The sequence below is a fragment of the Ursus arctos genome, unplaced genomic scaffold, assembly GCF_023065955.2.
Source record: "Ursus arctos isolate Adak ecotype North America unplaced genomic scaffold, UrsArc2.0 scaffold_8, whole genome shotgun sequence".
Lineage (NCBI taxonomy): Eukaryota > Metazoa > Chordata > Mammalia > Carnivora > Ursidae > Ursus > Ursus arctos.
The window spans coordinates 12,608,052-12,620,925 of record NW_026623100.1 but is presented as its reverse complement, the minus strand read 5'-3'; the positions used below and the strand labels follow the sequence as shown (position 1 = coordinate 12,620,925).

Sequence of the window (12,874 nt, the reverse complement as noted above, 5' to 3'; positions counted from 1 at the left end):
AAGGAATCCTCCCAGCCAGCTCCCTCCTCTCAAGTTGGTCTCACGCTGTATCTCATCGCCTAACCCCTTAGGGCTTTTGGTTGGGGGGGAGGCAAATCTAAACAGGGGTGTCTGCGGTGTGGTGCTAGGGAACTTCCTGATTTCCCAGTCTTGTCCCGAGTGGCCTGTCACTGACAAAGAACCAGAAGCAGTGTTTGCTTAGAAGTAATTTTATGTTTGTGTCTTTGGGTTGTCATGTGTTTATCCACGAGTATTTCCTGACTTCCCCTGTGTTGGGCAGAGGCAGGCATGGGATGGTGGGTGGAGTCCAGAAGTGAAAGTTGGTCCCACCCGGTGCCTCATGAGCTCATTTTTCGCTGCCCAAATCCTTTCAGAGCTCCCACCCAGAGCAGGCTCCTAAGCCCAGGGACTATGTTATTTCTTGGGGATGACAAAATAGTTTTCAGATGGTCTTCTCGGAAGCTCTTCCTCCTTCCTCAGCAGCAGATAAGGAATTCTGTGCTTGAAATACATGCCTCTGAGAATATACTGGGGGCAAGGAAAGGAGGGAGTATTTTCAAAGGGATTTGGGTCAGGGCCACACCTGTGTCGGCAGGGCACGAAGGGGTTCAGAGCCCTGGAAACAGAAGGAGGCAAGAAATAAGCAGCCAGCACCAGTTCAGCATGCTTCTCAAGACAGTCTCCAGATCCTTCCACCAGGTCCTCCTACGTGTTTATTGTTGGAGGGGCCCTTGGGGCCAGGATTACAGTGTATTGGGAGGGACAGAGGATTAAATAGAAGAATGGAATTTCCCTTCGATAAGGAGAAGCCAACATTTATTAAATCAGTCGATGTGTTGTTGTTGTTGTTGAAGTTCCTATGGTTTCCTTTTCTCCCCAAATATAATTTTTTTACTGACAAATTGTGTAACAGGACATTAACATTCACAGAGCGAACAAATTATCATCCGTGATTATTTTTAGAACCAGTTTATCAACTGTTTGAGGTAAGAACTTTTGTTGGATCTGATTACAGATCTCTCTGACCAGAGCTACACTTCTTTGAAATAGAAAAAAACTGGCCACCTTGCTCTGCATTAAAAGTGAAATCTGCTTTATATTTTCTAACCCCCTACTTTTTTAAGGAGGGTAGAGATTCTGGGAGAAAGGGCAGGGGGGATCCGGGAAACTTGAGAACAGTTACATCTGCAAACTTTTCTTGACCTACTGGTGTCAGACAATTCAGAACCTTTTTGGTATGTGAAAGAGAAATGGCAGCCATTAGTTCATTCATTCATTCAGTTGAGGCAGAGGGAGCATGGGCAAGGTCAGGCAGAATGGAGAAGCTTCGGCTAATTCTCCGTGGCAAGCGAGCACAATCAGCATCATTGCCATGGTGTCCAGTAAGTGACTTATTCCATGGCGGGGAAACTGTTTTCTTCTATTTGGCTGGCCTTTTCAATCCTGGGAAGGATCCTTCCCCCTTCATGGGTGCCCACTGGTACTTAGAAGTAGAACAAGTTCACGGTGATGACTGGGGCTTTGGCTTCCCCGATAGCCCTCTCTGCGGAGCCAAGGAAACGCTGTCTTTGGGCCCGCACACTCACTCCCTCTTGCCCATTTTACTTTGGCCAGTTCAGCACAAAATCAGGTTATCTGGATTCATGACTTCACAGCGAAGGCCAGGGGCTTTTGGCTGAACACTAGATGAAGGGGTTGACTTATGATTAGGGGCCATGGTGTACAAAAACAAACACCGCTAAACACAAGAGTCACACACATTCTGCACGGCAAGGTGTTTACACCACGAGGAGCACAGATGAGCTCACATGAGCTCAGGTGGTTCTTAAAATGTAGTTCGTGCAATAGCAGCATGAGCGTCGCCTGGGAATTCGTTAGAAATGCGATCTGGGGGTCACCTGGGTGGCTCAGTCCTCAAGCCTTTGTCTTCCGCTCAGGGCGTGATCCCGGCGTTCTGGGATCGAGCCCCACATCAGGCTCCTCCGCTGGGAGCTTGCTTCTTCCTCTCCCACTCCCCCTGCTTGTGTTCCCTCTCTCGCTGTCTCTCTCTCTTTCAAATAAATAAAAAAAATATTTTTTAAAAAAGGTGATCTGGGGGGGTCCTGCCCCAGACCTACTGAATCAGGACCTCTGCAAGGGAGCGCACTGAAGTCTGAGCACCTCTGCTCTGAGGTAGCAGCACAACCGCCCTTCTGGAAATATGCTCAGTGACAAGGGTGCCAGGTGAAACTGCCCTCTCTTTTAATTGTTGTTTTCCGATCTCTCTCTCTGCTGAGTACTTCGAGTTAAATTCGCCTAAATTAAATGCTCTTATGATGAAACGCCACTGTATCCATAATTATGTGGCAATGATATCATCCCACGTTTTTTCCCAGAATGTCCTTATGAAGGCTATATAGATTAACATGCATCTTTTAAGATTATGTTGATTTTTTTTAAAAAGAAATTTTAACCAATCTATATGAGTAGCTCAGAAAATCAAAGATGAATGACCCACAGGCCTGCCCTTTGGGGCCGTGCCCCTCCTCTGGGGAGAAGACAGACTTCCCTAAATAATAAAACAGGATTTGTGACATAGGACGCTGTCCCTGCTCAAAATATGTGCTGCTTTTAAATCCTCCTTCAGCAGCCGGGTTGATGTTCGCACCCTACCTTGGTTGAGTGCGGCTTGGTCAGGGGGTGGCGGCTTTGAAAGTCAGTTAATTTAGCAATCAGCGTTCAGGCTGCAGACATAACACTGAAATCAGCAACGTGCCGAAGAACCAAGAACTGCTAAAATAACCCATCTGAGATTACCAGAGGGAATTGTGTGAATGGGCCACTGTGCTCCTTCACACAGACACTCTGCTCGCGGCCCCAAGGGACTCAGTGGAGTCCCTGCGGTTCCTCCGTAGGAGACCTCTGCTCAGGGTAGTCATGCTGTCCAAACAGATCACACACAGGAAACTGTTACCAGCTTCCCCAAAACTGCAGTTCCCTATGCCAGTCTCTGGTGATGCTTTCACAATCAAACTATAACCAAATGATACTATGGCAGGTTTTTCTTAAAGCCAGATGTCTTTAAAGAATTGCCCTTTTAAAAAGGATGACACTGTGGATTTACTAACTTTTTTGGTGTTAAGATAGCCTTTCTTTCATGAAATGATAATAGATGGTGGGTTTTTAACATCCTTCCTTGACAAGATATAAAGTTGGCAACGCGTACCGGTCTGTCACAATGTTTTTGACATTTTCTTGGTCCTTGGATTCCAGACTTAGAAACTATTTCTCCATTGAACGATGACTTGACACAGAAGGAGGTATTGTCCTTCCGAGTGAATCCAGCCATTAAGCCATTCCTTTGAAGGCTAGAAACACACTTGCTCTAAAGAAACAAAAAGTTAATTTTAAAAAACGAAATCAAACTTAATGTTTAAAATCAGTCATACAGGGGGCGCCGGGGTGGCACAGCGGTTGAGCATCTGCCTTTGGCTCAGGGCGTGGTCCCGGCGTTGTGGGATCGAGCGCCACATCAGGCTCCTCCGCCACGAGCCTGCTTCTTCCTCTCCCACTCCCCCTGCTTGTGTTTCCTCTCTCGCTGGCTGTCTCTATCTCTGTCAAATAAATAAATGAAATCTTTTTAATAAATAAATTAATTAATTAATTAATTAATAAAATCAGTCATACATACTTGGGTGCCTAAAATGACCACACTGAAGAGAAAGTCCAAAGGCTTTCCAAACGAGGACAACTGGAAGAAACTCCAATCACTACTTTTGCAAAAATTGTCTAATTTCTGAAAAATAAGATGGGGCCATTAAAGGGGGGGCTTGATTCTTTCATTGGAACACTTGGCTTTCCAAGAAAGATCGGAAAGAAGAAACCCAAAGCAATCAAAATTGAAATTGCAAATAGAAATGTTATCTTCCAGAGAAGAGAGGTGCTAAACCTCAGCCTGGGGAATCCCATCGAAGAACTGATGTCAGTTTTTTGGGTGTTGTAGACGACAGTTACTGAGGGAAATGGAAAGAAACACCCCATGTTGATCTAGACTTTGAAATGCATTTGATAGGGCAGGACACGAAACGGTGCTTGGCCAGGAAGAAGTCCTGGTTGGGAAAACCATTTGGTGAACTCTGTCTACTGGCCGTGGGGTGCAGAGCTGGTAAAGCAGTAGCCGTCGAGCCCAGGAGGATCACACCAGAATCACCCAGTCCTTTAAAACCAGGCTCGCCCCAGACATAGTTGTTTTTCTAAAGCTCTAGTCATTGCAGCTGCTTATGTGAAAGTATTGGCTACCTCTAACTGCAGCCTCCTGTTCCAGCTCGAGAGCCCCTCGCTGTAGGCTCAGGGGGAGAGGTGGCCTGTGGTCCCCACATGGGAACGCCGTGAGAACGGAACCTGGTCTGTTTCACTGCTACATCCTAGACCAAGAACGGAGCGTGCACCTAGTGAGCCAGCGTTGAGGCCTGCCTGCCTGCCTGCCAGGGGCCTTTATTCTAGTGCTCGCTCATTCTTTTAAATTCTTGGTGGTTTTCCCTCCTTTGATGTTTTTATTTGTAAGAGAAAAGGGGTGTGGGGAATTTTCTAGTTCTTCACTATAATGAAGTACGGGGCTGGAATCAGCCGTGCTCTGCTCGGGACTGCAAACCCTTACCTCCCCATCCGTAAACCGTACAGGCTCCTAGGAAGGTCGAGTCTTAGGAGCATGGTTCTCAGCTGGGGTACAGAGCAGAATTAGCTGTTGGCGTCTTAAGACTACAGGTGTCTGTGCCCACCTCAAGCCAGCCGACTCCGAGCGTGCAAGCGTGGGATTCAGGTACGTGTGGTTTTACTAAGCTCTGGTGACGAAGCATCACTTGAGGGCAGTGGTTTTCAAGCACCTGGCCCAGCAGCAGCGGCAGCATCACCTGGGAGCCTATTAGAAATGCAGACTCAGCCTCCTCCCCAGACCTCCCGAATCAGACACTTTGGAGGGTGAGGCCCGGGCAGCAGTCTGGGTTGGCAAGCCCTCCAGGTGATTCGGAGGCTCACTCCAGTTTAAGAAACTCTGCTTTAGGTCATCTCTTTGGGTCTTAGTGCACAACAAAGGTTTTTTTTTCTAAGCAGCAGTTAGGAGAAAGTGTCTAAATGAATGTCATTTGATTATTTCCTAGCATGTAGCTCTGATCTGACTGCTTCTCTGCTGACACATGGATTCAGCAAACCTATTCACAGGTCACTCTTTCTCTCTCTCTCTCTCTCTCTCTCTCTCTCTCCCGCTGTCTCTCTTTTTAAGATTTTATTTATTTGAGAGAGCACAAGCAAGAGGTAGAAGGAGAAGCAGTCTCCCCGCTGAGCAGGGTGCCCACCGCAGGGCTCAATCCTGGGACTCCAGGATCATGACCCAAGCCAAACGCAGACACTTAACCGACTGAGCCACCCAGGCGCCCCACCCTTTGTCTCTTAACTTCCCCTGGAGCATTTGCCCTTTTCTCCGCTGGCCAGGTACCGCTGGGCGGCCTGCAGGGCCCATCTTAAATTTTATACCCTGCTGAAAGCTTTTATTTTGTCTTTTCCCATGGAAAATAAGTGCCCGTCGCATTCATTTTGGTCCTTCTGGCTCGCGTATTCTCTTTACCTCCCGTCCCCTGCAACCTTGGGCAGATAACCTCTTTGTTTCCTCATCTGTAAAATGGAAATCATACTAGCACCTACTTCTTCAAATGAGTTCAAACTTGTTGAGGTGCTTAGAATAGTACTCGAGTGTTAATTCTAAAAGTAATTACTCCTAGCATTGAATAATGGGTATCTAACATTCTGTAGTGCATGGCACATAAATCTAGCTTTGCTCACTAACGATTTTAGGGCACTAAGCATTTTGCCCTTTTGTAGCTGTCTTTATCCTCCCAAAAAGCTTAGTGGTAAAGCCTTTTGATAGCAAGTAATTTTTCTTTCTCAACTCTGAATCTCCGTCTCCCAAAGTACCTAATACGTGCTCAGTAAATGCTTATGACATTGTGCTGAATTCTGCAGGCAAGGTAGGCTAAGAAGTCCCCAAGGAGCCCTTCCTAAGCCTGTCCCCCATCTCCCTTTCTTTGGTCCAGTGCCTTCAGTCCCTGGGTTCTTGATGATGTCATCCTTCCTCAAGGCCCTAGAGGAAGAAAATGGGTCTGGGTGCCTGGCTCTTGAGTCCAGTGAACAATGCACTCTGCCTGGAATATCTCTCTTTCTGAAAATTATCCAGAACGGCCTAGACAGTTCTTCCTGTTTTTAATTACGTTCTAAAGACCAGATCTCTGGAGCCATGTTTCTGACTCCTTGCCAAACAAATGAAATTCCTTTTAAAGGCAGTGGTGTCCTGAGGCAGCAGCGGGTGGGAAAGGTAGGGAAGTGGTACCTGGAGACCACATGGTGTGGTGGTGTCATTACTAAACTGTACTGGGACAGGTTTTCGAGCATTGAAAATAGAGATGGTGACACAGAGGTTGAGGGCCCAACTACCAGGGGCTTCCTTGCTGCTTTGTAAAGATGGCTGCCCTCCTACTTGAACTTGGACTTTCGCAGACTCTTGAGTGAAGAGCAGAAGTGTGTCTGCAACCACAGTTAGCAGATGGTGGATGGTGTCCTCCATGCGGCCCAGTCATATTGGAGCTTGAGTCCCCACCTCGCCTCTTGGGGCAAACTTCTTTTTGTAGCAATTTGATGTGTAACATAAATATTCTATGTTTTTAATTCCTGGATTATTGCAAGCCTATGAGATTTTGCAATTTCAAGTAAGTTTTCTTTATTATCATCTTTTATATTTCTATTTTGTTTATGATAGTTTGCTAGAAGTCCGTAGTATTCACCAAGTTATGAGATACCTAAATTCCAGCAAGGCCTCTGATGAAGTCTCTCCTGATTTCTTGTAGATGAAATTCCGTGCACAGAGTAGTCAAGTTAGGAGGATTTATAACTAGTAATGAAATGGTGAGAGTTTGGAGTGGGCAGGGGACGGGGCAGGGAGCTGCTTCTAACACTCACCGATGCCCTCTGCCCTCCACACTGGCCCAGGCCACAGTTTCAGGAAGTACTGGATTGCAGGCATTTATGGCATGCTTGTCACATTGAGGTTTACACAACTTCTGTTGGATGATGAATGTGTTGGATGGAGCATCTGGGTTCTGGGAGGTACCCAAGACTCCTCCCCCAGTGAGTCACCCAGTGCCGCCCATTTTACTCCCTCACTGGCTTCTCCGATCCATCTTCTCCCTATCCCTTCCTTCCCTCATCATTTCTCTCCTAGACTACTGCCTGGCCTTGTTGCTTGAAGTAACCGGCCCCCCCCAGCAGCATTCCCTTGCCTCCAGAAGAATGTCCAGACTCCTTTGCATGGCCTACAAGGTTCTGAATGTCCTGGCCACACCACTTCTCTAGCCTCATCTCCTGGTGGTCCCCACCTTGAACTCCATGCTGTAGTGATATCAGACTGCCGGTGGCTCCCCATAGGGTCCATTCTGGTTCATGCCTTTGGACCTTTGCTCTGCCTCCAGTGGCTCCAACACGTTTTCCCCCTCCCTTCCCCTCGAAGAGTCAGATTATCATTTACACCACTGTACTGGAATTACCTGGTCACCCATTTCTCGCTCTCAAACTAGACTAGGAACTCCTTAAGGGCAGTGTTCTGAATGTTATTTAGCACCCAGCACATAGAAAGCAGGCAATACATGTTTTTTTGATCAGAAGTGAGAATACAAAAAGATCTTGGCAATCTAAAAGGAAGACCATAAAACTTAACAGGGAGATAAAATTTAACAGTGGTTCTACTTGGGATTAAAACAAACAAACAAAGAAAACAAGTCCCGATCTAAGGACTGAGTACGAGGTGGGAGAAGGATGACTCACCACGCTCAGTAGACCATGTAAAAAAAGAAAGGCTGTGGTTTCAGTTGACTTTAAGCTCCGTGAGTCAACAGTGTGATGCAACTCCAGTAACCTAGTGTCAGAACAGGGAAAGTCATCGTCCTGTGGTCATACCACGCAGGAAAGTCATGTTCCATTCTGTGGCGCCGGACCTTAAGAGGGGTGAAGCACATCCAAAGGAGGGCAGCTAGAGTATTGAGAGAAGACGAACCCCACCATATGGGGAGGAGCTGAAGAAAGTAGGGGTGTTCCATCTGGAGAAGACGGGGGCTTTTGTCGTGCCCGAAGGGCCCACTGAGAACTTCAAAATGCAGAATTCGGCCAATGAGTAGAAAGTCTCAAAAGAACTTGGTGACACTTAGATCTCCTAACAATGGCATAGTCGGTCTGTCTTGTGAGCTCCGAGTCACCGCGGGGGTGGATCAGGAGCCTGCAAGGAAAGGTGCTCTAGAGGGATCTGAGCCCCTAAAGGAAGTTTGGACTAGGTGTCCTTTTCTCCTGCTCAACTCTGAGGCTTAGTGATTCAGAAGGTCCCTGAGTTCATACCCATTAAATGTTGGGGAGGGGTGCCAGGAGCACATGCTCTCGTAGCAATGCCTTTTGTCCCCCTAGGGGAAACATTATGAATTACCTAAGCAGAAATTGCTCCTGGGTGAATGTAATAAGTGACTAGCCCACTTGGGTTGCGACTTCTGGTTCATGCCTTCAGACTTCTGAGCCTAAGTGGGCCAGTCATTTATTGTATCATTCGTGTAAAATCTATTCAAGAAAGGCATCTGGTAGTCCCACCCCGCGTACGCAGAGCCTTGCATTCGCCACTGTCCTTTTGTGGAACTTTGAATAAAGGGGTTACCTCTTCCCCTTCGCTTTTTTGCTTTTTTAGCTGTGGACCATCTTGGCTTCTGGGAGGATGTCAGAAGGATCATCTCGGGATCAGAGCTGATAACGGGATTCCCCTACACCTTCACGGTGCCAGGCCTGCCTCAGTACCTCCAGAGCCTCACCAAACTAGCCATCACCACCGTGTGGGCAGAGGCGGCCCAGGCTGGGGAGCAGGCAGCGGCCATTCCCATCTCCTTCTCTCAGCTGTTGGAGTCTTCTTTCCCTGAAGTGCGCCTGCTGACGTTAGACGCCCTGCTGGAAAGGTTCTCTACAGCAGCCTCTGGATTGGGAGAGAAGGGGCTGCCACCCTTGCTGTGCAATATGGGAGGAACATTCTTGATGTTGGCTATGAAGGAAAATCACCCAGAATGCTTCTGCAAGGTAAAGTGTCTGGTGTGCTGACCGTCCGCTTCCGCTGCCCACACTCTTTGGCAAGCTCACCACAACAGGATCACGTAGGCAGGGGTGGGCTGGGCTTCTCCAGGAGCAGTAGGAAGGAGATGCCGCTTCCAGTGGACAAGGACTCTCTTCGTATAATGCTTGTCGTTCGTGCATGGAAAGGCACTAAAAAAGTGATGACAATGGTAATGATGATGGCAATAAGCCAAGATAGAGATTGAGAGTAAGCCCCTCAGTGCTCTAAGAAACACAGCACTGAGAATTGGCTGTAGAATGTGGCAGAGGGTAGTCTTTGTCAACACTGCTGTTTGGGGACAGGTGGCCACCTAGAAGGCATCATCAAAAGGAAAGGGCACTGGCCTAGGAATCAGGGCATCTAGACTCTCATCCCAGGTCACGAAGGTCCCTTGGGTGTGTCACTGCTCCACCCTGTCTTGGTCTCCCCAAAATATTAAGGGGGAAATAAGGAGTCAGTGAAGCTTTTTGAAAGACTGACCCCCTTAATGGTACAAATGATGATGATTTGGCTTCTGGAGACTTTTTCCTGAGCATTTTTTCCCCATGGATCTGACACACACAGATACTGAAAATTCTCCATTGCATGGACCCCAGCGAGTGGCTTCCCCAGACGGAGCACTGTATCCACCTCACCGCAAAGGAATTCCTGATCTGGACAATGGATATTGCTTCCAATGAAAGGTTTGCCCCCGATGCTCCCCGTGCAACCTCGGCATGACGTGTGGTCCGTCCCAGCAGTCAGTTACACAGTGAAGTCGGGCACGGTCCTCGCCTAAGGGCTTAGGTCCTGTTTTTCCTTCTAAATCTCAGTCTAGGAGCATGTTCTAAGCTCAAGCCGTAGAATGATGTCAGGGTTTTGACATTAATAACCAAAAGGTAATTACTTCTGGAGGCATCTGTATGGCCCTGAGGTGAGCGTTTCCACCATTCACAATGGCACGGAGTACAGAGTATCGACAAAAACCCATTCGTATACAAAGTACATTTGGTTTTATTTTCTGTGTTTTTGGCTTACTTTTTCTAGGTCTGAAGTTCAAAGTGTGGCTCTGAGACTTGCCTCCAGGGTGATTGCCCACCACCTGCAGACGTGTGAGGAGGTATGGCTGACTGGGCCTGTGGCCTGGGCTCTGGGTCTTTGTGCTCTGATTTACCAGGAAGGCGTCAGTGGAAGGGAATTGCCTCAGCAGGCAGAATCCCTGGGGCCTGTTGTAGCCTCTACAAAATGTTCCTCATGTGGGTGTTTCACTTTGGGTATAGCTTCTGTAGAATTTTCTGAGTACCACCATTAGCATTTCTTTTCTCTTGTTCTGGGCACCCTTGATTTGAGTCCATAAGGGTAACACAACCTCCTCTCCTCCACACACACATACACACACACACACACACACACACACACACACACACATTTTGTTTTTCCCTATTTTTCTAGCTAGACTCTAGACTCTTTTTTTAAAGAGCAAGTGAGCAAATCACTAGGATTGCATCCTGGCCAACTAAGTATGAAAATACATCCCTAAGGCTTAAATATTCCCCCAGAACATGGCCCAGCTGGCTTTGTATGGAGGCCCGGATGTGGCCTGCTGTCTCACATGTCCTTTGGGGGAGAGGTGGAACCAAAGTTACCAAAACAGCTTCCTGGGAAGATGCCTTAAGACAAATTCATGTGTATGTAGGGGCATATGAGAAAGCTGCCACCAACAGAGAATTATTATGAGTGGAAGGCAGTCGATACTACAGTAAAAGTATCTGAAGCTCCCGGTTACCTGTGACCACGCTGTGATGGTGGCAGCGTAACATCGCGGGTTCCAGTTCCTTACGGTAAAGCAGCACAGCCACAGGTGTGGGAGATCGGAAGATGAACAAGGATGGAGGGATGGTGTCATGAGCAAGGAGGAGCGTTAGATCATGACATTAAATGCCCTGCTAGGGAGGAGGCCAGAGGAGCCCAGAGGAAGAAGGGCGTGTGGGGCTGCTGAGGAGAAGACTTCACAGAAGAGGTCGTTGTGTTCAGAGAGCGGCAGCTGGGCAGAGGGGACAGAGGGCGAGAGCTAAGCAGATCCACGATTGCCACGGGCCATTTAGAGGCAGGCCAGGAGGCCAATACTGACTGCTCACTAGGAGAGACAAGAGCCCAAAAAAAGTCAGTAGCATGTGTTGAGGGTTTGAAGGGGAGATGTTTGTAGGAAGGGAGAGGATTTGCTGAAAAAAACTAAGCCCAGAGGGAAAAAACCAAGTTCTAAGAAAGCAGTCACAGGGCAGCCTGTCCATCTGCCAAAAGACGTCGTTCTCATCTACGGGCGTTGTTAACCAGGAGTCATGTGCATCTTCAAGGCACTGCTTAGTACTTGAATGAAGCAATGTTTGGTAAAAATTGGGAGTTTTCCAGGGAAAGAAAAATTAACAAACCTATAGAGAAATGCATAAAAGAAGTTCCCGGGAAGACCTGGGTTTCTTTGTACATTGGGAGTCGGCCTCTTCCTCAAGGTCTGAGATGCTCATCAGTTAAAGAGGCTTCTTTGACAGGGGAAGTAAAGTGCGTTTGGAACAATAATCCCCTTTCTAGAATACATAGAAAACCAGGGTTTAAAAGACAGAAACAATCCAGATGTCCATCAACTAATGAATGGGTAAACGAGATGTGGTATGTCCATTCAATAAGATATTATTCAGTCACAAAAAGTAATGAGGTGCTGATACATGTATAATGGGGATGAACCTTAAAAACATGCTGAATGAAAGAAGCCAGTCACGAAAGACCATGTATTGTATGGTTCAGTTTATATGGAATGTCCAGACTAGACAAATCCATAGAGACAGAAAGTAGATTAGTGGTTTAGGGCTGGAGGATGGTAACTAAAAGGTATAGGATTTCTCTTTATGGTGATGGAATGTTCCAAACTTGACTGTGGTGACAGTTGTACAAACCTGTGAATACACTGAAAACTCAACTGTATACTTTAAATGGGGTGTATTATATGGCATATGAATTGCATCACAATAAAAAGCTGTTACTATAAAAAAAATAGAGCTTTGTTAAAACGATACTGTTATTAGGATGCTGCTTTAAATGTTACAGAAGAAACTCATAAATACAGTGGCTTAAACTAGATCGCAGCAGTCAAAGCAGATATGGTAGCAACAGTATTGGGTCCCCAGGCCCGTGTACGTTGTTCTGCTGTTTTCAACATGGCTTCCATCTTATGGTCCCAGATGGTTGCTCCAGCTTCCACCATCTTGTCCTTGTTCAGCTAACAGGAAAGAGAAACCTGGGAAGTAAAGGTCACACCTGTTTCCTAAGGCATGACCTAAAAATAATACACCCTTAGTCAGAACTTAATCACATATTACTTCCAAGTGCAAGGGGGTCTGGGAAATGTAGTCTATATGCCCAGCCAAAAATTTGAGGTTCTGCTACTAAAGATAGAAGGAGCATCTGGCTGTTGGAAACAAGAGTATTATGTGCTTCCATGGTCTTTCCCCAAAAGGCTTGTCTTTACAGAAGCTGGCAAATACACCAATGTTCTGATACCCTGATTTGCATCAGAAAGACTCCAGGAACGTTCTTGCTAGTTCTAGTGACTCAGTATTACTGAAAGACCAGTCACATTTTCTTCCCTGGCCTTGTTTATTTCTCCCTAGTTGGGTTGGAAAAGCAACTAAAAAACTTTTCTTCCCCTGCGGTAAGAGCTGATTTGCACATCCAGTGTGGTCT

At 46.9% G+C, this 12,874-nt stretch overlaps 1 protein-coding gene across 3 annotated transcripts in view; it reads left to right on the top strand.

Moving 5' to 3' along the window:
* THADA (THADA armadillo repeat containing) overlaps positions 1 to 12,874 on the top strand; it is a 318,617-nt gene that overhangs the window by 251,864 nt on the left and 53,879 nt on the right. For all 3 annotated transcript variants that reach the window (XM_057309404.1, XM_026486984.4, XM_057309405.1), the window contains exons 32-34: positions 8,747 to 9,126; positions 9,725 to 9,843; positions 10,187 to 10,259. In XM_057309404.1, the coding sequence (XP_057165387.1) occupies positions 8,747 to 9,126; positions 9,725 to 9,843; positions 10,187 to 10,259 (572 nt within the window). The remainder of the gene's footprint in view (positions 1 to 8,746; positions 9,127 to 9,724; positions 9,844 to 10,186; positions 10,260 to 12,874) is intronic.